The 27,200-nt window shown below is 40.0% G+C and overlaps 1 protein-coding gene across 21 annotated transcripts in view; it reads left to right on the top strand.

Moving 5' to 3' along the window:
- Window positions 1-27,200, top strand: part of EPB41L2 (erythrocyte membrane protein band 4.1 like 2) — a 127,619-nt gene that overhangs the window by 47,025 nt on the left and 53,394 nt on the right. For all 21 annotated transcript variants that reach the window (XM_084827517.1, XM_084827516.1, XM_084827510.1 and 18 more), the window contains one exon: window positions 22,975-23,079. In XM_084827517.1, coding sequence (XP_084683643.1) covers window positions 22,975-23,079 — 105 coding nt within the window. The remainder of the gene's footprint in view (window positions 1-22,974; window positions 23,080-27,200) is intronic.

Here is a 27,200-nt window from a genome sequence, read left to right as displayed (position 1 = left end):
GGTCCAGTAACCATGAAAGGGCCAAGTTGCTCTCCTGATTTGATTTGTTTTAGCTGGTGTTTAAAATACTGTGTGTATTGATATAAATCTCGGTGATTTTAAATCATGATTTAAATCACCGAAGAAAAAAGACTGATTTAAATTATTGATTTGTTAAATTTCCCATTTTGAGATTCATGTATGTCCCAAAGAAACATGCATTCTAGCCATTCTAACAATTGAAACATACTGGTTTTCAACTAAATTGAGAATTTACGTAATCTAATGGCATAATTCAAAATCAGGAGTCAACACATTTTAAGATCAATCAAAAATTTGCTGGTATCAGGACCCCCTTCCCCCAAGGGGAAGGAATTTGTCTCTGATCTTGTTATGTCTGATATGTTGGGGGGAAATCTCCTGTCCCTCTCTCCAGCTCCAAGCTCCAATTTGGAGCTGGGGAGAGGAGGTGGAAAATCTCTGCTTCCCAGAACGCAAGCACAGAGCCATAACAAACCTCTGCCTTTGGTGGTGAAGGGTGTAAGAGTCCAAAGGAAGAGAAGCGTTTTGAGATCTGGACCAGTGAGGTGTAAGATGTTGCAAGTGTTTCTTCACAAGTTCTGATTTTATAAAAGACTGAAGATAAGGAGGCTGGCAGGATAAGAGAAAAACTGGTTGTTTTGTAAAACTGGACTATGTTGGGTTGCCAAACTTACTAGAAACATGTGGACACCTACAGAAGAGTTGTATAAAAGCCAAAGCCTTGGATTTAAAACTAGCTATACTAGATGTTTGCATTAAATAGAATACTATATTTGGCTAAAGATGTAAACCGTCGTTAAAAGGGACCATGACTATTTCAGCCATCCTGCAATATTCAATAATATAACGGGGTGGGGGTGGAATAGGGAGAGAATGTGATAAATTGGATCCTGACATACCTTGAGATGGTCATCTATATATTGGACTCTTCATACCTAACTTGATTTGTCCCTTCAGAGATCTCAAAACTTCAAAAGGGAAATCTGGTGTAAAACGCATGACGGAGTACATTCTAGTGCTTTGAAACATATTCGGGTTGTTCACCCGCTGTGGATGATTTAATCCACAGTGAGGATGCAGTATCTGCAGGTGTGTGCAGCTGCCATTTTGAACCTACTCGGGGTTGTCATATTGTGCAAACTCGGCTCATGAGTTATGCGAGGGTTAAACAACTTTAAACAACTCATTAAAGTTTGTTGTTTAACCCTTGCATAACCCAAGCTTGCCAGGTTCACAACACAAGAATATGCAAATGCAAGTTGCATATGCAAATTGGCACCTGCGGGTGCTGCAGCTTGTCATGGGCTGAATAACCTGCAACAAGCCACAGCATGTCATCTGAACCCTATCACTGACTTAAGAACATAAGAAGATCCGTGCTGGATCAGACCAAGGGTCCATCTTGTCTAGCATTCTGTTCACATAGTGCCCAACCAGCTGTCAACTGGAAACTCACAAGCAGGACACAAGTGCTACAGCACCCCATCCCCCCGGCCGCCAATGTCCCCCAGCAACTGATGTACGTAGGTATGCTGCCTCTGGTATGGGAGGTAGCACTACATCTTGTGGTAGCGAATTGCATAGTTTAACTATCTGCGTGTGTGAAGAAATACTTATTTTTATCTGTCCTGAATCTCCCACCAATCAGCTTCATGGGATGACCCCGGGTTCTAGTATTAAGAGAGAGGGAGAAAAAAGTATCCCTACCCACATTCTCCACACCATGCATAATTTTGTACACCTCTGTCATGTCTCCTCTTACCTTCCTTTTTTCAAGCTAAACAATCCCAGCTGTTGTAACCTTTCCTCATAGGGGAGTTGCTTCAGCCTCTTGATCATTTTAGTTGCCCTGCTCTGCACTTTTTCCAGCTCTACAATAACCTTTTTTTAGGTGTGGTGACCAGAACTGTACACAGTATTCTAAGTGTGGTCGCACTATAGATTTGTGTAATGGTGGTATGATATTGGCAGTTCTATTCTCAGTTCCCTTCCTAATTATGCCTAACATGGAGTTTGCCTTTTTTTTTTTTTACAGCGGCTGCACGCTGGGTTGACATTTTAATTGAACTGTCCACCACAAACCCAAGATCTTTCTTGGTTGGTCACCACTAGCTCAGATCATATTATACTGGGAAGTTGGGATTTTTTGCCCCAACATGCATCACTTTACATTTGCTTACATTAAACCATATTTGTCATTTGGATGCCCATTCTCCCAGTTTGGAGAGATCCTTTTTGAGCTCCTCACAATCCCTTTTTGTTCTGACCACCCTAAAGTATTTGTCATTAGCAAACTTGGCCTACTAATCCCAGATAGTTTATAAACAAGTTGAAAAGCATTGGTCCCAATACAGATCCCTGTGGGATCTCACTATTTACATCCCTCCAATGAAGAATTTACCATTTATTCCTATTCTGTGCTCAGTGGTCCTTAAACAGTTACTGATCCATAAGAGGACCTGTCCTCTTTTTCCATGACTGCTAAATTTGCTCATTTGGTGAGGGATGTTGTCAAAAGCCTTTTAGAAGTCCAAATAAATGTCTACTGGATCACCCCTGTCGACATATTTATTGACACTTTCAAGGAACTCTAAAAGGTTAGTGAGACAGGACTTACCTTTATGGAAGCCGTGTTGATTCTTTTTCAGCAGGGCTTGGCCTTCTATGTGCTTACTAATTTTATCTTTAATAACGCTTTCAACCAGTTTACCTGGAACAGATGTTAAGCTAACCGGCCTGTGATTTCCCAGCTCCCCCCTGGTTCCCTTTTAAAAATTGGTGTTACATTGTCCATCTTCCAGTTCTCTGGTGCAGAGGCTGATCTTAGGGACATGTTGCATATTTTGGTTAGAAGATCAGCAATTTAATATTTGAGTTCTTTGAGAACTCCAGGATGGAAACCATCGGGGCCCGGCGATTTGTTTTCAATTTATCAATAAGGTTGAGAACTTCCTCTTTTGTCACCAGTATTCGCCTCAGTTCCTCAGACTCTCTTCCTGAAAACATCAGTTCAGGAACAGGTATCTGTCCTATATCTTCTGCAATGAAGACCGATGAGAAGAATTCATTCAGCTTCTCTGCAATCTCTTTGTCCTCCTTTAGTACTCCTTTAACTCCATTGTCATCCAAGAGTCCAACTGCCTCCCTAACTGGTTTCCTGCTTCTGATATATTCTGTTCTTCATTGTTGGCCTTGATGTTGTTAGCGATATGGTCTTCAAAATGCTGCTGCTTTTTTTGCATCTCTTATTGTCTGCTTGTATTTCCTTTGTGCAAGCTTGTGTTCCCTTTTGTTTTCCTCATTAGCACAAGTCTTCCATTTTCTGAAGGAAGCCTTCTTTTCTCTAATATCTTCCTTGACACTGCTCATTAACTATGCTGGTAACCTCTTGGGCTTGGTGCTACCTTTCCTAACTTGTGGAATATATATTTAACTGAGCTTCAATTATTGAATAACCTCCAAGCATTTGGAAGGGATTTAACTCTCTTGATTTCCCCTTTCAGCCTCCTTTTTACCAGTTCCCTCATTTTAGAGATGATTCCCCTTTTGAAGTCAAATATGACTGTATTGGACTTCCTGGGCAATTTTCCACTTAAATAAGTATATATTAAATCTGATAACACTGTGGTCACTGATTCTAGTTGGTTCAACAACATTTACATCTTGTACTAGGTCCTGGGCAACACCACTTAGGATTAAATCTAGGGTAGCCTCCCCTCTGGTCAATTCCGTGACCAGCTGTTCTAGGGCACAGTTGTTTAGGGCATCAAGAAATTTGTCCTCTTTCTCATGACTGGAACTTGCATTTATCCAGTCAATGTGGGGGTAATTGAAGTCACCCATTATTACAACACTGTCTCGTTTGGAGACCTCCCTGCTTTCATTTTCCATCTCAAGGTCACCCTGAGCATTCTGGTCTGGGGGATGATAGCACATTCCTAGCACTAAATTAGTTTTGGATCCTGGTATTGTCACCCACAGCGCTTCTGTGGAAGAGCCTATCCCTTTTAGGTGTTCTGGTCTGCTTGACACTATGCTGTTTTTGACATACAGAGCAACACCTCCAGCGGTACGCCCTTCCCTGTCCTTCCTGTAGAGATGACCATATCACACTGGTTCTCTCTGTTCCACCCAGTTTCAGTAATGCCTACTATATCCAGGTTCTCCCTTAAAACCAAGTACTCCAACTCCTAGTGGTTCCACATGGACCTATGGCCTGATTGGAGTCCACCAGAAGAGCCTTCAGTGTGGTGGCCCTCTTTGGAACTCCCTGCCCCTGGAAGTCAGGCAGGTGCCAACTCTGCCACCTTTTTTATGTTTAGTGCCAGCAGTTCAGTTCCATTTTGGATCAAGTGGAGCCTGTCCCTCTTGTACAGGCCTGGCTTGTCCCAAAAAGTTCCCCACTGCCTAACAAATATGAACAACAACTCTCTGCACCACCATCTCATCCATACTTTGAGACTCCTCAGCTTCGCCTCTCTAGCTAGCCCTGTGCATGGAGCAGATAGCATTTCAGAGAAAGCCACCTTGGTGGTCCTAAATTTCAGCCTCCTACCTAGCAATCTAAATTTGGCTTCCAGGACCTCATGACTACATTTTCCCGCATCATTGGTACCAACATGGACCATGACAACTGACTCCACCCCGGCACTATCTACTGGGCTATCTAGACAGCACATGGTATCTGCAACCTTCGTACCAAGCAGGCAGATTTATCATGCGATTTACACACCCATCACAAACCCAGCTGTCTATGTGTCTAATGATCAAATCTCCCACTACTGTAAGCCTTCTTCCCCCCAGAGACACATCCTCGATGCAAGAGGATATTTACTCATTTTCCAAAGAATGGGTTCCTTCTACGGGATCATTTCCCTCTTCCCTGGAATGACACCCTCCTTGCCTGAGACCCCCATTCTCCATGACAGCAGAGGAGCTGTCACCTTGGGAGTGGGACACCACTAATAGGTCCCTGAAGGTCTCATCCACCAATCTCTCTGCCTCTCTTAGCTTCTCCAGGTCAGCAACCTTAGCTTCAAGGGAACAAACTTGTTCCCTAGGAGCCAGGTGGCACTCAGTGCAATACACTGGATAGCCCCCACAACCCTGCTGGCTTTCTACCTTCATAACTGGTTGTTGTTGTTATTGCTATTATTGGGTTTGTTTACCTGGAAAACTAAGTTGTTACTAGTAGAAGGTGGGGAGTTTATTTAAAATCCTAAAAGATGATGCTGTTAAAGTGCTGCACTCAATATGCCAACAAATCTGGAACACTCAACAGTGGCCACAAGACTGGAAAAGGTCAGTTTACATTCCAGTTCTAAAGAAGGGCAACGCCAAAGAGTGTTCAAACAACCATACAATTGCGCTCATTTCACATGCCAGCAAGGTGATGCTCAAAATCCTACAAGCTAGGCTTCAGCAGTATGCGAACCAAGAACTACCGGAAGTGCAAGCTGGGTTTAGAAGAGGCAGAGGAACTAGAGATCAAATCGCCAACATTCGCTGGATCATGGAGAAAGCAAGAGAATTCCAGAAAAACGTCTATTTCTGCTTCATTGACTACGCTAAAGCCTTTGATTGTGTGGATCACAACAAACTGTGGCAAATTCTTAAAGTGATGGGAGTACCAGACCACCTTACCTATCTTCTGAGAAACCTGTACGAGGGTCAAGAAGCAACAGTAAGAACCAGACATGGAACACCCGATTGGTTCAAAATTGGGAAAGGAGTACGACAAGGCTGCATATTGTTGCCCAGGTTATTTAACTTATATGCAGAGTACATCATGAGAAACGCCTTGGATGACTCACAGGTCGGAATTAAGGTTGCCGGGAGAATTATCAACAACCTCAGATACGCAGATGATACCACCCTAATGGCAGAAAGCGAAGAGGATTTAAAGAGCCTCTTGTTGAGGGTGAAAGTGGAGAGTGCAAAAGCTGGTTTGAAACTCAACATTAAAACAACTAAGATCATGGCATCTGGCCCCATCACTTCCTGGCATATAGAAGGGGAAGAAATGGAAGCAGTGCCAGATTTTATTTTCTTGGGCTCCAAGATCACCACAGACGGTGACTGTAGCCATGAAATTAAAAGACACTTGCTCCTTGGGAGGAAAGCTATGGCCAACCTAGACAGCATAGTAAGAAGCAGAGACATCACCTTGCCGACAAAGGTCCGTCTAATCAAAGCTATGGTTTTCCCAGTAGCAACGTATGGCTGTGAGAGCTGGACTATAAGGAAGGCTGAGCGCCGAAGAATTGATGCTTTCGAACTGTAGTGCTGGAGAAGACTCTTACGAGTCTGCTGTTGTCCCCAGGGGCACACTTTCTTATATGCATGCATTCAGATTGAATGTCTTCCTTTAGTATTGCTTCTCTACTGTGGCAGCAGGCCCATTCCTTGTCCTCTTTCCTCCAAAACAAAATCGATATTATGATTAATTCAACTTCTTGATGATCATGAACTGAAGAGCATATATGATCACAAGCCTGCCTTCTGCATCCTACCTAATACAGGAAATTGTCAAGGTTGCTCTTACTTCTTAGAAAATGACAGTTTTACAGCTAGTCTTTTCATTGAGTGGGCGGTATATCTTCCATTTTTGCTTAACTTTTTTCTCATAAAGTCCTTGAAGCCTTTCGCATTGTTGGTCATATAGATTGCCTGTATTGTACCTACTAGAGTAAGGGAGATGATCAGGTGTCTGCAAAACTGACAGGAGAGCAGTCTTAATAATATGAAGTAAACTGCTGCTTTGTCCCCTTGCAGCTGTGCCTCTTTGAAATTATCCTCCAGGACCATTGTTCTTGAAGAAAAACAATGCAGAAAACCAATTCACACTAGATATTGATGAAATGTAACCATTCACATTGGCAAAAGTTCTGCTTATGGGCTAGCTACTTAACACTTAACCATGCTTCATTGTTAAGTGTTAAACTGCCTTGGAGCAGGTTTAAAAATCATGGTTAAGAGCAAGTTCTAGTTGGCACTAACTGTAGTTAACAATGGTTCTGATGTAACCCTGAAATCATGGCTAAGACCCGTGGGTGGATGGTGGGGTGGGGGGAGATTCACATAGGTGATAGAGAGGCTGGGGGAAGGATAGTGTAGCTCTGATACGCTCTCAGTCACTTAACTATGGTTAAGAGAATAGGAGTGGTGTACTCTGAAATGGTGCAATTGTAAACCCCCTCTCTCTTTCTCAAATTAATTCTAACAGGATTTTATTTAATTTGTATAGAGTTTATTACTGCCAAAGACTCAATTTGGAAAAAGTGGTCTAAGTGTGGCTAAAATTGGAATTTGTGCTGGTTGAATATTAGCTTAACCAGCACTATTCTCTTCTAAGCTAGATGCTAAAAGCACAGGGACATTATTGTCAATCTATAACCCTTTTGTAGTTAGAAAAGCTTTTAATGTTCCCAGCTTGAGCCAGTGCTAATCAGTGAATGGTTGGCGGATTCTGTATGAGAAAAGCCTGAGGATGTGGATTTAGGAATGGATGAAAGAAAAATAAGAATATTGTGCACTACACAGTAACATCTTTTTTCTGTGCAGCTCTGCAGGTTAATAGTTGTTCCTGTTGTTATAAGGTACGCTATCTTAATCATAGTATAGTTCTGTAAACTAGCTTCTCATCTAAGTGATACAGGAAGAATCCTTGGTACTAACATGTATGCTTTATAACCTTGAGGAGAAATCTGAAGCTGAGAAGAACTGAAATAAAGCTGCATAAGGGGATAGGAGTAAATCAATTCACTCAAGTTGCCTTTGTCTCATGGCTCCAAGCAATATATCATGTTGGCTGAAGGAATTTCATGGGTTCAGGGATCCATTAGTTAATTACTCTTGGTGTAAGTTGCCAACACTGTTTGCTGCATACCTGCTATGACAGAGCTATATTAGATTTATAAAAAGAAAAAACTGAGCAAGTAAGTGAGGGTGTCACTAATCTTTTCAAATGCTTGTTTTTTGAATTTTTATTTTTTCAGCTAGGTTTAAAGTTCAGTAAGTTTCATATTAAGGAAGAACCCAGGTCTTCCAAATTCTGTCAGCTGCATCAAACAGGCTCTGTTGTGCAACTTTGTTTAAATTCCTTTATATTATAGTTGGTAGGTTCAACCAGATTTTTTTTAGCTGGATTTAGGGCTGGGATGATCTGGGGGGTTTCAGACCTATTTTTAACATTTAGTTGAAATTGCCCAATGTCCAAAAGGATTAATGTCTTTCTAGAGGCCTCTAGGCCTCGATGGACACCCAGTGATATCATGCAGGCAAAGGGGCCTCCATTCTTGTTCCTTTCCCAGTATGGATTGGAGCCTCTCTCCCCTGAGGGGTGGCAACGATCACAGGAAGAGCTTAATTCATGCTTGCAAGGATGCAGATGGGTCTGAAGCATGCCCATTGAGCCATTCCAGACGAACCTGATCTGGATGTATACTAAAGCGGACTGAGGAGAATTAATTTCTAACTAAAGTTTAATGCTGTTTCTATGCAGGAATCTGCCATTTTAGAAAAATTCAAAAAATATTCTCACTACATTTGATTTTAGCACACTAGTTTTTAATGAAGATACAGGATATTTTATAGAGTTCTTGAACTTATAGATGTTTATCACTGGTATTGCTACAATTTCTTACAGAAAGTAAGGTCCCTGTTCTTCCTGTGACATGGCATGGTGGGTATGATACAGCTGCATCACTGACTAAAACCTAGAAGGAAGCATCCTAACATTTGATTTTTCCGATTTTTGTAGTTTTATAACTGATGCCTCTACATCGGACAGTATGGATAGATACAGCAATGAATCGGGGAATACTGTCTTTAATCTAGCCCATATGCATGATATGGAGCAAGAGAATGTGTTCCCTTCCCATTCTGAAAACTCCAGAAGTCCATGTGGGGGTACAATGTTTGAATCATGTCTAGGTGAATAAAATACAGAATGCATAGGTCCAGATTGTGCAGTTGATATCCCTGCCTTTATTTGATAAAAACTTGAGAACAGGGCCTATGTGTGTTGGATTTTATGCATATAGATCCCATTTGAACATTATATTACCATGGGAGCTTTGTCCTTTCTTAGTTGTCAGGCAGGGAAGGACACAGAGGGAAGGTGTATTCTTGCTTCCTGGTAAGCAGAAAAGAGAAGCAAACTTTATACCAAGAACAGTCATTCCAAAGACATATGCCTTTTTGAACTATTCTAAGAATTATTTGTTTGCACCTGAAGAAGGCATTGGCTCAAATGTGTTAGGCTTATTATATCCTACAAAAAATTAAGCTTATTATATCCTACATCCAGCAGTGTTTGAGGCATTGCCTCTTTTTTTCCTGATTGCATTTATCTGGTGCCATACTTTTCCCCACTTCCTGCTCTTGCTTCCCACCACAATGGGCTGGATTGGGGACAAGGATGAACTAATCCAGATCTGGTTTGCTGGACATGTACTAGATGAGCTACTAGATGTGCTATCAAATACCCTGGAATGCATTGAAAAATACATTAGAGTCCTAAACTATCTTACCTTGAATTAGTCAAATGCTGCAGTTATATAAAGTAGTTGCTATGAGAACATAATTTGATCCCTTGCATAATAGTCAAGGACTTTGCTTGGAAAAATTGCCATTCCTTTCTCGTGAAAATTAACTAGAGAAATAGCAGTAGTGGAGACTAGTTAAACCCAATAATTAAACATTTTTGACCATGTTAATGTAGGTTGCTTGCATTATGTATATGATCTTATTTTAGAATTCACTTTTAAGACTGTAAATACTCTACTTAAAATACTGATGTGCTCCTGAAAGCTGGCTTCCTAAATCCTTTCCTATAAAGGATTTCTGTTTTTGTATAAAACAGAAATTGTTCTGTTTTATAGAATGGTCATTCATTTATTTATTTATTACATTTCTATACTGCCCAACAGCTGAAACTCTCTGGGTGGTTCACAACAATTGAAACCACAAAGTAAAAGACAATAAAATACATTATAAAACTTTAAAACTACAGTATAAAAATAACAATAACAAAATAGAATCTACTTTATCTCCCTATCAAAAGAAGCATTTTCACTTGCTATCAGTGATACCTGTTTGAAGACAATAGTCATGCATCTAACCGTTGTAACAGCATTTTAAAGGCTCCTGCTTTGGTCTTATCTGATGTCTGTCCCTTAGGTATAGCTTTAAGGTTGTTGTTTTTTTAAAAAAATGAGGTTGCTTCTATACAAACTTCAAATGAAATTGGTCATTTAAATAAGAAAAAATACACTGGACTTAAAATTATATTTTCTGTGTAGTTTGGGTTGGTCATTAATAATCAGTTGTGTATGTGGTTTTTTTACATGCAGGAAGTTGTGCTTCAAATGGTGAAGGGTTTCCAGTTGTTGTGTAGAATCTATTACCTAGATCTATTAATATAGACATGTTGCTATTCCACAAGCCACTTTAAAACGTTTGAAAATAAGAACTCGGGAAAAAGTACTATGGTTTAGGAGTGGCAATTTATGGTCACTGAACATCATTCTACCAACTCAGATCTTTGTCTTAATATAATCCTGTAGCTAAAAGAGAAGAAATAATTCATGTTGCTAGCTTGATTGCTCATATTGTAATATACATTCTTTGTGGTCTCTGTGCAGTCCTGCATACAGTTTCTGCACCTGCACAGAGCTCCATTTAGGAGATGTCTGTAGCGAGGTTAGAGGTTTTGGATGGAGCTCCACCCCCACCCTCTGATTACACTCCCGTCTTCCCATGCAGTTCACTTTTGACCACCAAAGTGGCAGCTAGAGAAAAAAGACACAACGAATGAGTTCTTTTTTTCCTATTCTTTTCTTTTATTTGTTCTTTCTACCTTCTCATGTTTTCTACACTGTTTACATTTTTATTTATTAGTGCTTGGACTTCGTTTTTTCTGGTGGTAGTCTTGGGCTTGTGGCTCAGAGACCATCCTTTCCCTGCGAGGGTTCTTCTTCAGCAGCAAATTATTGCCTCCGGTAATTGGAAGGGAATAACTTGGTCAGGTTCTGACATCATTGCCTCACCTTTACCGGATGAGTCAGAAGAAACAAAGCCTTGTAGTGTCATGCCCTTCTGTGGGAGAAGCGCTCCAAGCAGTGGACTATAGTTAAGCTGCCCATCATCGCTTCTCAATGCTCTTGTCCATGCTGGCTCCATTGAACAGCTTCCTAATGGAGCAGCAGGCTGTCATGCCTTTGGGCTCAGGCAATCCTTCAACTTCTTGGGGCATGTGCAGTAGCTCCTTGTAGGCAGCTAAGTCTTCGGCTTCTTTAGTAACAGGATCATCTGGGTTGGTATCAGGCTTCAGAGGTAGTTCTGAAGTGTTGTAGCCAGCCTGTTTCATCTTAGATTGCTACCAGTTTTGAGGTGGGCCAAATCTCTCCAAAGCAGGGATGTTCACTTTGGACTTAAGGCTCATCTGAGGTAAACATGCAACCTTTGTGACTGTATTCCATTCTTTTCTGTTTTCACTTCTCCCTGGGAAATACTGTAGATGCATTCATTCAAATGATTTGTACAAATCAAGGATGAGAAAAAGTGTGTAAAGCAAATTACTCTTCTGTTCATTGTGTTTTTGAAAACTTCATCATGGCCACTTTTAAATTTGGACACCTGCCAACAAATCTCCCTTTCCAACCTGGGGGAGTCATGTTGAAATTAGTGTATTGTTTAAACCAAGAAATAGTACTTCAGCTTGAACATTTACAATGGACAGTATTGTATGTACAGTTTCCTGTGTGCTTTCAGGGCAGATGAAACACAGGAGATTCAGAGGGTGTATGTGTAAGAGTATCAGGAATGTTGTGGGGCACTGGACACCCACAGAGGTACAGGAGCCATGCATGCACTTCCTCTATTGAGTAGATCAAAGGAGTTGCTGTGCCATCACCACCCAGCTGACAAACTATGAGAGTACCTTTTGAATTGGCTAATCCAGAGCTTTGGTGGGGAATATGGCCCAATCCTGAAGTGTCCCCACCTCCTAGAAAGGTCAGCAGATACCAACTGGATGACAAGTTTTGTTTTCAATGTTGTGCTCTGCTGTGCTGTATAGTTAGCTAGATTTGAATCTATCAAGAGGCAAGTAACCTCTATGAGCTTTTCTTTTAGCCAGACTAAAAGTGTGTGTGCCCCCCCACACTTTATTTTAACCCATCTGAGCCATGGAATCCTTTATATTTTTTGTATTGAGCCCTATAACTATCCTGGAGTTCAGACAGTAGTAATTTATTCTTTCTGCTGGGGCATCCCTCACACTGGTGGGTCTCACCTTTAGGAAGAACCCAGGGTCTGATTGGCTTTTGATATCATTCCTCCTGACTCTTTCCTAGTACAATTCTCCACTCTACTCTGGCACCTGCCCCACTTTTCTAGGTCCAGAGTCCCCTGCTTTCCTGTTGAACCACCTTGTTGCTACATTTGCTCATAGGTGTCTACTTGCCTTGCATACCCAGAAGAAAGTTTTACTCCATGGCAAAGAACCCCATTGTGTTCAGGTTCCACACATAACACAACACAACCTTCCAGCTCCATCCAACTATTCTGGTGCCTTGCAGGGGACTCTGACCTATGCAGGAGCTGTTGGTTCCAAGTCTAAGGGAGGGAGGTAGTCAAAAAGATAGCCCAGATCATGGGGAAGTGGCTGCTAAAGGTCTCAGACCATTGGGAACTCCATGGAGAAGCCCTAATTTGAAGGCTTTCCTTCCACATTATATTTTTAACCAAATTGTGGTGGCTCTGGGATCTCTAAAAACAAAGCCATTATCAGTCTCCTCATCATTCTTCATCTTTCTCTATCTCCCTAGGTAGGCCTACTAGAACTAGTATACTAACCTATGTGCTAGAGTATACCATGTGGGTGTACCAAGCCATTTTTCTCTTCTTTAATAAGTGTGCATGTGTGTTTTAAGAATGAAAAACTGTGAAAAAAAATTTTGTACTTCAGTGGGTGCGAGAGCTAATTTTCCCATTTTGGAAGTACCTAGATGCCATTTTAAGAGTCTAGTAGATAAATCTTATGTGTGCACCACAACTCCAGTTAAAGGCCCCCATAGACACGCATTTGTCATGCCACGTGTACTCACACCAGTTGCGTGTCCGTGTGATTGAGGACACGTGGCAGCACTTGAACCATGATAAAAAAACTAACATAGACTTGTTCAAATCTTCCCATCGCTTAGGGTTTAAGCAGCAGGTATTCTTGCCTCTGAGCAGTATTAGTAAGGGTCTGGTAATGTTAAAAGAAAAAGTTTCTTTGAGCTGCTGTTTTCTGCCAAGCCAATAGGTAAATAATTTGTTTTCTCATATATATCTATTAACTTTCAGTCTCCTACCTGGTTCCTTTCGACACACGTAGATACACACACACACACACACACACACCAAAGGCTGCATTTCCATCATTCTTGTAGAAGTAAATGATCATGTTATGGGAATTAATATGTTTTATGGTCAAATATTCTTAGAGCCATTTATATTTCAGTGTAATACAGGAATAATCTCTATAAATAAGTAGAAAATTCTTTCTTGAACTGCACCCTGAACTACACCCTGAAAAACTGCAAATTCTTCTAATTGAATTAAGATGTCTATAATTGAAATGATGTAGTTCTTGTGTAAAAAATGAGAGAAGCTTACTGTAAATCATTTTCAGGGCTTTAATCAATTGTGTGAATAATTAGCTAGCCTAAGAATGCCATATGATATAAAGAGCTGACTTAATACTAGCTCTGCGTCTAAAGGAAATGGTAATTATATTGGAGCCTTTCTACACAGGGCGCTGTTCTGATTAAACTTTTATGACAAAAAGCATTTAAAAGATGACTGCATGGCCATATTTTATGCACGTCTGAACAACTGAAGTGTATTGAAGTTGACATAAGTGTTTTAATGATTTCATACAGTTTGCTTAGATGAAGTAGATGAGTGCAGTTCCTACCCTAGGAAGAATTCAACATTCAACATTCAAACCATATGATCTGTGGTTTACTAAATTCCTGACCTTAAAATGTAGAAAAGTGCGTTTTGAACTATGAACAATGTTTTCCTAATCTTACTCAGTTTTAATAAAATGCTAGGACATGATCACAGCATTTGTGCATTGTATTTACACTTGTCAAAAACAAAGTCTAAATTCTGTTCAAAACAAGATTAATCCTTTGTTTGAAACCATTAAAGCAGTATGTAAGTTCTTTATAGTGATACTTGGTTAGAAAATCAAGCATCTAATGCTTACATTTTGAAGCAAAACTGATTATATTAGCTTTACCTCTCAGTCCAAACTCAAGACAGATTGCTGGTAGGTTTCTCCACCTATTATTTTTACAAAATGCAGTCTGAGTGGAAGACTGGCATATGTTGGAAAGGCTGGTACATCCTTTTCCATCCTGCAATTTCTCTGCTAAAATCACTCCCCTGCATATCTAGTCCAGCATGCTGGATTAGATAGCCTGATCTAGCAGGATTGCTGTTACTTAAGAATTGGATTACAAATTATGATCTAAATTGATCAAACTTCCTAAGCAGGCATGCATGCTATTGGGTTTCTGTAACAAGTTATATCAGTTGGTAAGTAAATAGAGCCTTTATACAACGTTGCACAACGGTCATGATGCCCATGTGCACTGGAGAATTATTGCTGAGAAAAAAGAAACAGATTTCTGAACACAAGGACACTAATCAGAATTATTTACTTGAACACTAAGCGCATAAAGTCCTGTGTGCTTGTTTTAAAATAAACCTGAACAGATGGGACTTACTTCTGAGTAAATATTAATAGGATTAGCTTGTAATTATCCAAAAAAATTCATAAGCAAGGGCTGATAGTTACTGGGCAAAATCGTATTTCTCAGTGAGCTGTGTAACGTAAATGTGTAGGCTGTTTGATGAGTAGAGTCTTCCCTATTCGTAATTGGAGAACTGCCAATGTAGCACAACTCAGGTAGTTGAAGGGCATAAAGCAAAGTGACAAGATCCTGTGTATGGACTCCATGGATGACTACCTGGTGGTTAAACAAAGGCCTCATATGAAACGTTGCTCCTCTGAGAACTTGTTAGACCTTGAGTTCTGTAGAAACTCCCAATAACAAATACAATACATGACATATCATTTTATAATGCCTGACCTCAGTCAGAAGACAGATCTTTTCCCCTCATGAGTCTGTTTTTACATTAAAATCCTCCTTCAGCTTAAATCTGTTTGCTAGATGAATATGATTTATTTAATAGAGATTGTAAGTATAGACTTATTTGTATTTAATTCAGATTTCTTTTTAAACTAGGTTATTTTAAAACTTGCTATAGTTGGAATTTATTTTTAAAAATCCAATTTAAATGGGAAATTATCATTACCCTCTGTGAAGAAAATTGCTCAGTAAAATCTCTCAGTAGTATCAAGCACAAATTAAGGAAGGGGTGTTTTTTTTGGTATTGTACCTGAATATAATTGCTGCAATTAATTTTGTTGATCCTCTTCTGTATCTGTCAGTATGTGTTAAATTCATTACTCCTTGTGTTTCAGCTGATGAAGTATAACATTGAAAGATCTAGCTAAAAATGTAATGCTGGAATATAAATTGAGCAGTTCAGTCCTGTATGAATGTGCTTTATTCCTTTTGAAAGAAATAAACAATGCATTTATTGTGCTTGGTAGTTACATTGCATACCTTTTTTCGCTCTTGTCCTTTGTATTTGTACAGTGTAGCTCACAACTACTGTGTAGTACATAGCTCACAGAGCATAGCAGCCTTGTTCAGTTGTGAGCTTTCTATCTCTGGCTGCTAGGCACAATAACTTTAGTGTCGCAAGAGCCTACACATAGGCAAGTTGATGGCATTTGGAATTGCAGTGGCGTCTACTGAAATCTGCAGGATAAGCAATTGCAAAAATGCCTTTCAGCTGCCAGGTTTCAAAAATGTCATGCTATGACTGCTTTGCTAAATGCCATAAATAGCAGAACAGGGATGTAGAACCTGCTTGATAGTGTAAGGCAGTGTGCTGCTGCTCTTAAATTGTGCCAATAAGAGACAGATGTAGGGCTCGCTTGAAAGTGCAAGGCAGCAGACCTCTTTAATTGCACCAGTAGCAGAGGCTATTCCAAAGTCAGAAAGGATACTCTGCCTTCTTATATGCTAAAAGTAACCTATTCTGAATGTCCATATTTTCTCTCTTGTCAGCTGCCACCCAGTGCAGCAAGTACAACATTTGAGTGCTTTTAATTATTGTCAGTAAAATTATATGGAAACTCCCAGTCTATGATTGCAGAAGAAAGAACAAACTACTGAAATGTTAGCTGTTTGCCTACTGTATAATTTTTGTTGCCACAAAACCATTTCAAGCTTGGTTTGAACATGTATACAGTCTACATGTAAAAACCAATAAACTCACAGATTGCAGTATGTGTTGACTCTGGAAATAGTGAAAATGAGAAATTAGATGGCTTTAGCGAAACAGATATTGTCACTAGATTGCTCCCATCAGTCTTAACTGTTATCTTCAGAACATTGGTAGTATGAGGCTGTTTTATTTTAATTGTTTGTTGGTAGGTGTTGGGGTATCTTCATACTGGTTGTTTTAATATTCTTTATTAAACTGAAAGTGTTCTTCTAATGCTTCTTGTAATCACTGTCTTCCTTTCATGGGTGCAAGACCTGTAGGAATACTCAGATGAGAGGAGAAATAGGAAATTCTTAAATGCAGAATTAACATGTTTCGTTGTAGGTTTTAAAAAAGGTTTCCTGTGAGCTCAAACGAAAATTTTACGCAACTAAAACAAACAAATCATAGGTATAACAAGGAAAAGAGTGAGCTTCTAAAATAAGCAGATTAGTACAAAATCTATCCATAGATGAAAATTTCAACCTAATACAATCTAAAATTTAGAATAGTATGGTACAAAACTGTGTTAACGGATGGATGAGTCAGCTCTTTTGAGTAGATATCTGTAATACCATATGGCAAACAGTGTTTTATGTCTACTACTGTACAGTTTCCAGCTCCTTTATATTCACAACAACCCTGTGATATGCCCTAGGCCATCCACATCTTTTGGATCAGATGGGTATTTGAACCTGGGTCTTCTGTATCCAAACCCCAAACTCTGTCTATGGAATCCACAACTGAAAGCAATTATATCGATTAGGTGTCTGTCTGTGTTTAAGTAGTATGGTTAATGATCTTTTATTCCTAGGTCAGTGCCTTGGGGCAAAGTTCAGTTTTGTCGCTCACCTGTATGATAAATAAACATTAAATGTATATGTTGAAGGTTAAAGAAGAAACCTACATTGCTCTGTTCTAACCATTAGGATTCCTTTCAGGTGACTCAGTGCTTGTAGAATAAGCAATATACACCCTGGCAACCTGGCCCACAGAAATGAATCAGGGCAACCAACATTAACCAAAACCAACAGGAACAAGTTAGGTACTTAGGTTAGTGCTGAGAAATCCATCTCATGGTAGTACCAGGTCATGGCGTACACATTTTTTGTGTCAGAAGACAGTCTGTTTGTCTTTATGCTCAAAATCAAGATTATCGAAACCTTTTGGTTCTTGTCTCAAAGTGTCACTTGAGTGGTTGCCAACTCATCCAAAACTGGAAGGACATTTGGGTCATAAGTGTTGTAGGAGCTTGAGGAAATAGTGGGAGAAGAGCAGATAAGAGTGAAATATGAATCCTCACAGTCATGTTCAAGATGAAAAACAAGGTGAAAACCCTTGACTTGAAGAAAAGATGGCAGTAGGGGTCCAAGTCCCATGGTCCTGATGTTGCCTTGACAAGATGCAGCCTTTTATATTAGCATTTATAGGAGCTTGGAATGACATGAATGCTGTGTTTATGTATACTGGTAATTCAGTGTATTGAAGCTTCTAACTTCAAATGACAGCGTCAGCCATGAATGAGTTAAAGATATGTGCTGACCCTTAGCAGTTTAACTGTGAGTTCCTGAGATTGATTAAACTTTTGGCTACCTTAAATACAAAACCTTGAACTGGAATAATTTGTCAATTAGATAAGAGACTTCAAACTCAAAGCTAGAAGTATTATTTTCTAGAAATTCTGTATGAATTGGGAATAATGGCCACTAGAGTCAGTTCAGATTTCCTCCTATCTTCAAAGTCCTCCTGTCTGCAATCCAGTTGGTGTGCTCATTTCTCCTTATTGTATTCCTCACACTGGGAGATGTCTGTTTCAATGCCTCTATTAATTACTTCCCATTCCTTCATTTGTGCCTTTTTATGCTCACTATTTCTGTACAAGAAATGTTTTTTATACAAGCCAGCACCATCTCCCTGTTCAAATCTTTTCCACAGTGGTATAGAACAGAGGAATTTAAAACAAAATACAATCAATGAAAATTTACACTCTTATATAGTTTTGGTTTCCCAGTCTATCTGGTTCTTCTGTTTTTTTAAAAAGATAAATTTTGAATTGTTTGGTCAGTCTGCCTTCATTTACAGTGCCTTGCATAAGTATTCACCACCACCACCACCCTTTGACTTTTCCACATTTGGTTGTGTTACAACCTAGAATTAAAATAGATTTAATTAGGTTTTCTTGTCACTGATTAACACAAAATAGTCCATAATATTGAAGTGGGGGGAAAATCTACGTATCTTACAAGATGATTTACAAATAAAAAACTGAAGTCTCAATTGCCTAAGTATTCACTCCCTTGGCTGTGATAACCTTAAATAAGCTCTGGTGCAACCAATTGCCTTCAGAAGTCATATAATTAGTTGAATGGAGTCCACCTGTGTACAATTCAAGTGTTGCCATGATCTCAGATTAAATGCACCTGTTTCTGGAAGGCCCCAGAGTTTGTTGAAGAGCATATCTAAATGAACAGCGTCACGAAGACCAGGGAGCTATCAAAACAAGTCCTGGGTAAAGTTCTGGAGAAGCACTAATCAGGGTGGGGTTATATATATAAAAAAATTATCCCAAGCTATCAACATGCCCTGGAACACCATTAAATCCATTATTACAAAATGTAAAGAATATGGCACAACCATGACTTTGCCTAGGGAAGGCTGTCCACCAAAACTAAGTGACTGGGTAAGGAGGGCATTAGTCAGAGAAGCAACCAAGAAGCCAGTGGTAACTCTAAAGGAACTGGAGAGATCCACAGCTGAGTTGGGAGAAACTGTCCATGGGACAACTATCACCTTGATGCTCCACAAAGCTGGGCTTTATGGAAGAGTGGTGAGAAGAAAGCCATTCCTAAAAAAAACAGACATATCAAATCCCTTTTGGATTTTGCCAGAAGGCATGTGGGAAACACAGCAAACATGTGGGAAGAGGTTTTCTGGTCTGATGAGACCAAAATTGAACTTTTTGGCCCTACTGTAAAAATCCTATGTATGGTGCAAAGTCAGCAGTGCTCATTGGCCTGAGAACACCATCCCTATGGTGAAGCATGGTGGTGGCAGCATCATGTTGTGGGCGTGCTTTTCATTATCAGGGACTGGGAAACTGGTCATGATTGAGGGAAAGATGGATGGAGCCAGATACAGGGCAATTGTAGAGAAAACCCTGTTTCATCTGCAAGGGACCTGGGACTAGGGCAGAGGTTTACCTTCCAGTGGGATAATGACCCTAAGCACACAACCAAAGTTACATTGGAGTGTTTTAAAAACAAGAACCTAAATGTCTTAGAATGGCCCAGTCAAAGCCCAGGCATCAATCCAATTGAAAATCTGTGGCAAGACTTGAAAATTTTTGTACAGCAGTGGTTCCCATCCAACCTGACAGAGAATGGGCTTCGAGATCCATATGTGCCAAGCTGATAGAGACTTACCCCCAAAGACTGTATTTGCTGTATTTGTTGCCAAAGGTGCTTCTACCAAGTATTGACTCAGGGGGGTATGATAAATATTTATGTAACCAACAAATGCCAGTTTGTTTTTGTTTAACTTTTGTGCTACAATAAAAATATTTTGTGCCTTCAAAGTGTTAAGGAAGTGTTAAGTATGTTGAGTAAATCAAATGGTAAAAATGCCGATTAAATCCATTTTAATTCCACACAACCAAATGTGGAAGAGTCAAAGCGGGGAGAATACTTATGCAAGTCACTGTAGTAGCAGAATATGTATTAAGCATTCTCTGTGTGCAACAAGAAAATATAAGGAACTGATAAAGAAGATGAGTGTTCTTTTCTTAGTTTGCGTATGTATGCTTCCTAACTCTACTATGTTTTATGGGCCAGGAGGTGAACCACCCCAAAATCTATTATAGGAATCTGTTACTTCTTCCCACTACTTGGTTTACTTTATGACATTTGTTTTGCTTCTTGGGGAAACTCTTCTTTTGAGGCTTCAAAGCACCAAATTTACTCACGAGGCTCTGTTCCTTTGTTTTCTTTTTAATCTGCTTGTCTTTAGCTCCATGCAGGCATTTGTCTGCGACACAAGTGCAGCTGAAATGGAGCCGGGGCCTGGGCATACATGCAAGCCCTGTCCCAGTGTCCCTTTGCATGCTGCTGTTTTTAGAGATCTTCAGATGTTTAGCCTGAAGGTCTGAAACAGACCTCCAAGAGCAGCCAGGTGAGCGGGGACATTGGGGGTGGGAGTCGTGTGTAGTTCATGTCCTGGTTTAGCCTTACTCATTTTGTAGGCAAGCACCTGCATAGGGCTTTTGTGTTGGGAAACAAGATCATCACAAACATCATGGTTCTTCACTTGAGGCAGCTCACTGCTATAATTTAGAGGCCCTTAGATTTGGTCACAATCCTAAAATGTCATGGTGACAATCAGTTAACTGTTTTTTAAAGCATTAATGTTGAACATTTGGGATACAATAGACCTGGTTCATACATCATGCTAAACCATGGTTTGGCATGACTTGCACGAGCTGGAACGAGCCCAAGTGAGCCTCAGACCACATGGTCTGCCTCTCCTCCCATATGGCCAGGAGGAGGATTTGGTAGCGTTTATTTTCAAATAAGCCAATTTCAAACTTTGGGTTACGAAGCTGATTTGTTAAACTAACCAGTGTTTTTTATAAACCATGATAACTTGTTTGCATGGTATCTTTTTAGCAGATTAAGTGAAAACAAAAGTGTATGCTGCCAAAATCCTCCTAGCTACACAGTAGGAAGAGTATGCAAGCTTGAGGCTTGCTTGAGCTTATTTCAGCTTGTGCATGTCACACTAAATCAGAGGTAGGCAACCTGGTGCCCTCCAGATGTTTTAGCATTGTGTGTAAGTGCCAATTGGTGTTCAGGACTTGAGCTAAAAACAGATACCACTTTAAAAGTATGTTCTGAGCATATGTGGAAAGATGGCCCCAAAGTGCTTTTAATTTAATAAATGATATATTAAAATTGTGAACTGAACAACATTTGAGGCTGTAGTGTTCACTTTGTATTTGAGGAAAGCGTCATGAGTTGCCAAGATTCATATTTCTAAGCCACAAAATGGAAAATTCAGCCATGTATCTAATACAATAGGGATTTTTCATGGGTATCTCATCTAGTCTTGAGTATTTTGCACAGTAATTTTTGACTTAGTTTTGTACTGGTTAAGCCATAGGACTGGCTTAACAAGTACACTCTGTCTTGACCCTGACAACCCATCAGTTTTTAAAACAATGGGTTGTCATTACATGTAAACAGCCCCATTATCTCTTTTACTGTTGTATTTTTAATTGTGTTTTTTAATGTATTTGTTTTTATGATTTTTGACTAGATTTACTTTAATCTTGGTTTCTTCTTATTGTTAGCCACCTTGAGCACCATTTTTGTGTGTGGGGGTGTGTGTGTGAAAAGGCGGGGTAGAAATGCTTGACTGCTTACTAACAGGATGGGTATAATAGTTCTTGTACTTGTTTTAAAGGTTTCATTATGGCATAGAATGCTGCTTACAAGGCACTATCCACTTAAGGGCGCAATCCTAACTAGATAGGTGGCTGTGTCCGAACCTAGAGACGACCACCTATCCAAAGCAAGGCAGGAGAAGCACAGGGGGGATCGTTCCCTCAGCGCCTCTCCTGCCCTGCTTTTTCTGCTAAACACCTGTTTTCAGCAGTCTAGCCACAGGGGGGGCCAAGCAGGAGAAGAGGCTGCTGTACGACACATAGGATGTGTTGTACATACAGATCTGCTCTCCCTGCCTTGGAACGCCCCCAGCCCTGCCCCTTTTCAGCTGCTCTGCACTCTTCTTCAGAGCGCGGAAGATGGAGCTTCTCCATGCTGCCTCCAAGGCAGTGCGGATGTTGGGGGAGGTCGGTTTTCTGGGAACTGACCTCGGAGCGTGGGCTCTGAGGTTGGTTCCCGGAAAACTGCATATCCTATGGCTGTCTAGCCACTGTCCAGCGGCCATAGGATTGCTCCGTCTAAGTAGCTGTTTATCAAATAAATACAAAGTATATGGTCTGACAATTGCCAAGTCTTTGTTTTAGTTTTGTTCTCATTCATAAAGAGATCACACTGGTGATCCGGCCACAACATAGTATTGGATTACATGTAATTGTATTAAATCATACCATTACTTCCCCACATTGTAAACATTCACTAGTTCCTACTCTTATTCAAATAACAAGCCATCTGTGAAGCAATCACTAAATCGACATTCCTGGTTCTTATATATTTACAACAGTAGTGCACGTTTTAAGGAATTGTGTTTAGTTTTTCATTTGTCCTGTTTAGGAGCATGTTTCAATGATCTGAAAACATCAAAACAAAAGTACAATTCTTTATCAGGGCTTTCCTATGTGATAGTTTTAGCTTTTGAGGCATCCAGGTGACAAAGTGGTGTGGTTTTTTAAAAAAAAAAACAGCAAATGGAAAATAAGGAATAACAAACATTAAGCAATTTTTGTTTGTGTTAGCATGTTTAATTCACAGAACTTTGTAAGAATATTTTATCATTCTTATTGTTTGAAATAAAAGTTCTAATCTTCCTTGGTTTTGTGTTTTTTTTTAATTCTAGAAAAAAGCTAAAGGCCAGGTGCTATTTGACAAGGTGTGTGAACATCTTAACTTACTGGAAAAGGACTATTTTGGTTTACTGTTTCAGGACCACTTAGACCAGAAGGTAAGTTTTCCTTTGTAGTTGAGATGGTTAAAAGAATGGTTGGTAACTTCTTTAATCAAATGGGAATTGCACTTGTTTCTTGTATTAAACCTTATATTTATTTTTTTGTCCTAGTTCAGAGCCCCAAACTCCTGCACAAAAAAAGAGATCTTGTGACTGTAAAGTTTGGCCCTAGTTGGTAATGCAGTTTTAATGGGTGTCATATTTTGAACTGAGCAAGGGCTAATGACATTGGCTTCATGGTCTACTTTTAGATGATCCTCACAGTGGCAAACCTCAGAATTGTGTGATCCCTTCTCCCCTTCTGCCTTTATCTCCACAGGTGTGAGGAGAAGATTAGAAGCTTCTATTTCTAGTTTGCAGCAAACCCTAACCCTTTTCTACTTGCATTTAAAGGGAGAAGAGGATGAGGGAGTATTCACACCCGAGGCTTTCTGCTTCTCTTTGGTGATCTGCCAAACCATGGTTTGGAAGATTGACCTGGTTCACATGAAATGAGAAGCCATTGTTGGTGATTTCCCCCGTGGGGCTTCTCGTTGTGGTGGCAGCTGCCATTTTGAATATTCAAGCTGCGGTGGGGGTGCATTGTAGTTTGTCATTATGTGAGAACCTGGCAAGGGTAGGTTGTTGGGGTGATTAACATTCCACCCAGAGCCCGTGGCCTGTTTTAGGGTTGTGGGTGGCTTATTAACCACCCCAACAACCTGCCCTCTCTGGGTTCACACATTATGACAAACTATTTACACCGCCACCACGGCTTGAATATTCAAAATGGCGGCTGCTGCAAGAAGAAGCTCCATGGAGGAGTTCACCCATGGTAGGTTCTCATTACTTGAAGAGTAATATCTCAGTGTGGCTACTGCCTCACTCCCATGGGAGCCATAATATAGGCAAAGACTCTTTAATCCAGGTTTCCCTAATACAAAATGCAACAGAAACTTCAGCAATGCCTCCCCTTATGCATGTCAGCTGCTTCTTTCTGTTTGCCTGTGTCTTGGCTCATGCATAGGACTGAACAGCTGAAGGTGAAAATGCTGATTGAAAAGCAGTTTGTGCTCTAGTTTTCATCTGCCTGTAAATCATATTTTAATAGCAGCTGTGGAAATGACATCTTCACAGTTAGGAACAACTAATTAGCGTGTGTTGCTCACACTTAGTACTTTGCTTGCTGTGTGAGGTTGTCCTATGCAGAGGTTGGGTTGTAGAGTCTAGTCCCAGAACCTTGAATAGATGAGTAAAAGCAGGGCAAGAGTTTTAATATTGGGGACAGATAGTGTAAGGACCAAATGTTGATAAGGTGTGGGTATGTGTGTGTAAACACATTTGTATATATTCACATATGCACACGTGTGCACACACACACACACACACACACACACTATGTAGAGGGTCAAAGCATCGACTGGTTAAACTGTGTGTGTGTGTGTGTGTGTGTGTGTGTGTGAGAGAGAGAGAGAGGGGGGGGGAGAGAGAGAGAGAGACAGAGACAGAGGAGCAGGGTGGAACTGCACTGCTTCAGCCCTGTAGTTTGTCAACAGCTAGGTTTTGAGGTAAGAGCTTCAGTTAAAAATTCAGTACAGGTCACGCTAAACCATTGCTAAGCTTTCTTAACCATGTTTTGTCATTATGTTTCAGTTAATCCAACATGGTTGTTAAGAATACCACAAAGCTGACTTTGAAGTTTGGGAAGGAGTTTACTAAAATGGATGTAATAAGCCTATTTGTATGCACACGGTCACTGCCTGTACATAAATGGGTGACTGGGTCATGGCCAGTGTATTTAGATGCCTGGCAGATCCAATTATTGTTTGCAATGAAATTAAACCTAAGAGACACCCACCACTGCCTTAAACAGCTGTTATTTTCTTAATTTTTGTTGTTGTTGAAAACATGGGATCTGTCAACAATGAAAACCTGGTGATTTGCACCAATGGAAGTGATAATTATATGAAATGGCACCATTCAGTAATGACACTTGTGGATGTATACATTCTATAGCTAGCTATCTTTTACCATAGCTTTCAAAAGGTAGCAACTTTGAACTTCACTAAATGTGTATTGTGGGTCAATTTCAGATCTTCTGAATACACTTGGGTTTTAGGAAACAAACCCCTCAAATTATATCTTCTTCTTCGTGGTCTCCATGCATCACACATATGGGCCCTGTGCCTGCATTGAGCCTCTTTCGGGAAACTTCTAAAGGATGAAATTATATCTTGTTATATTTCTTCTCCTTCCTGGTAGCAATGATTGTATTGCTTTTTGAGCATTATGCTGAAGAACTTACATGTCTGCTCAAAAACAGTGCCTTTTAACTTCACAGATTTTATGGAATAAGTTTTGTTGGTATTACCTCCTCTCTCCCCTCCCTTTCTTTAAAAAGCTTAAGATGGAATTGTGTTTTCTCATCTTGGCACCCGCGCAGTCTGATTCATTTTTTCCTGCTGCGTCCATTGCCTCCTCAGATTAAAATGCCACAAAGCTCTGACCTACAGCCCAGTAAGTGCTAAATGCTGAATGATGTGTGTTTTCTCATTCTTGTACACTCATCACAGCCGCCCATTTATGAGCCAGCTGTTGTGCTAGACTGCAGCTGCAGGGCGTAGAAACTGAATGCCATGCTCTCTCTCAGCAGAGAATTACAACTGCTCCCTGAAGCAACACCAGGATGCTATGGGAAGCAGAGCTAATTGACCTTTCCATGTAAAGAAGCTGGGTGGTAGATTGTAGCTTAAACTCCCTTGATTTCTTATGTTTTTTAAAAACATAAGTAAAAGCAAATATAAAATTTGAATTTAGTTATTTATTGAGAAGTTTGCATTTTTGAAGTGTCATGAATACTCAACTAAAGTTTTATCTGCTTCAGTCTATTTAGTTCATTTTGAATTGTGGCAAGCAGTTTTCTGAATTCCTACAGTATAACATCTGGATATTTGTGAACAAAGCACCTATCATGTCTTGTGGACTTGTTTATTATAACTTTATTATTTACTAACTTAATGGGAGCCTACTGAATAATGTCACTTCTGACTGAAAACAAAATGGTCTGTTCATGTGCACTTAACTCTTTGGGGGAGGAGGAAGTCTTGCAAAGAGGTGTGTTCATATTGTAGTTTGAGTTGCACTAGTCAGTAGGATATCTATTACCTAACAAAAGTATTATCTTCTCAAACCTGTCTAGTGTGCTTGTGATGGATTTAGAAATGGCATAATTATCTCTTTAAGCACTCCCTCGCAGCTAATCGATTTTAGTTAAATGTCTATTAATCTCCCTAATTTAGATGAAGAGTTGAACACATTCCCCATTCATGAGCTGCCTAAAAAGCACCCATAAGAAGTATTTCATCCTTGTAATTGGCTTTGCCTGTCCCCAGTGCAAGATATATTTTGCATTTGGGCCTTCTCAGGGGAAGAGGCTTCTGCTGTTTTCCACACTTTTGCTTTTCATGACCTTAAATACACTTTATGCTACCTTTGATAAAGCTCAGGTGGATAGGGTTGCTTTACCATCTTCTAATGGTCCTTGTTTTCCACCCAACCAATATACCTGGCCCATGTTTGGTTTGCAAATATGGGTCTAGATCCTTAGCTCAGGAAAAGCAGCAGACCAGGAAAGGATAAAGCATACTATCTGCATGCATACCTTCTGATTCTTCCCTGCAAATCCCCCACTCCCAATTTCACTTTGCAGTGAATAAGTAGGTCCAAGTGCTTGGAACCATGACTTACCTGCACAATGTGAAGTTATTGCCTAGGATCACACATCTAGCATGGCATTTTGTGAACAAAATCACAGTGAGGGGAATGTGCATAATCAGCTTCCTGATTAGATTCTATTTTATTAGCTTTGGTAACATTTTACCATTGTTGTACATCAAAGAGGCAACCTTTCCTTTGTGTGGAATGAGAGAAAAGTATATTGTATATCCAGTTGTCTCCCATTGATTTGTAGGACAATACATAGAGCTGGATATTGCATAGCCATGGCTATCTGTGCCATATTTTAATGGAGCTGACTGAGTGGAAATTAAATGCTGGTTTGCCAGGGATAATTCCTTTGAAACCATTTTCACAAAGCTATTTTAAGAAAATAGGGCATCCTTCTAGTGAATGAAAAAATG

This window comes from Heloderma suspectum, chromosome 1 (assembly GCF_057233095.1).
Source record: "Heloderma suspectum isolate Gila_16-S chromosome 1, 16-S_ref, whole genome shotgun sequence".
NCBI classification, from domain to species: Eukaryota; Metazoa; Chordata; class Lepidosauria; order Squamata; family Helodermatidae; genus Heloderma; species Heloderma suspectum.
This window is presented reverse-complemented; position numbering and strand designations above follow the sequence as displayed.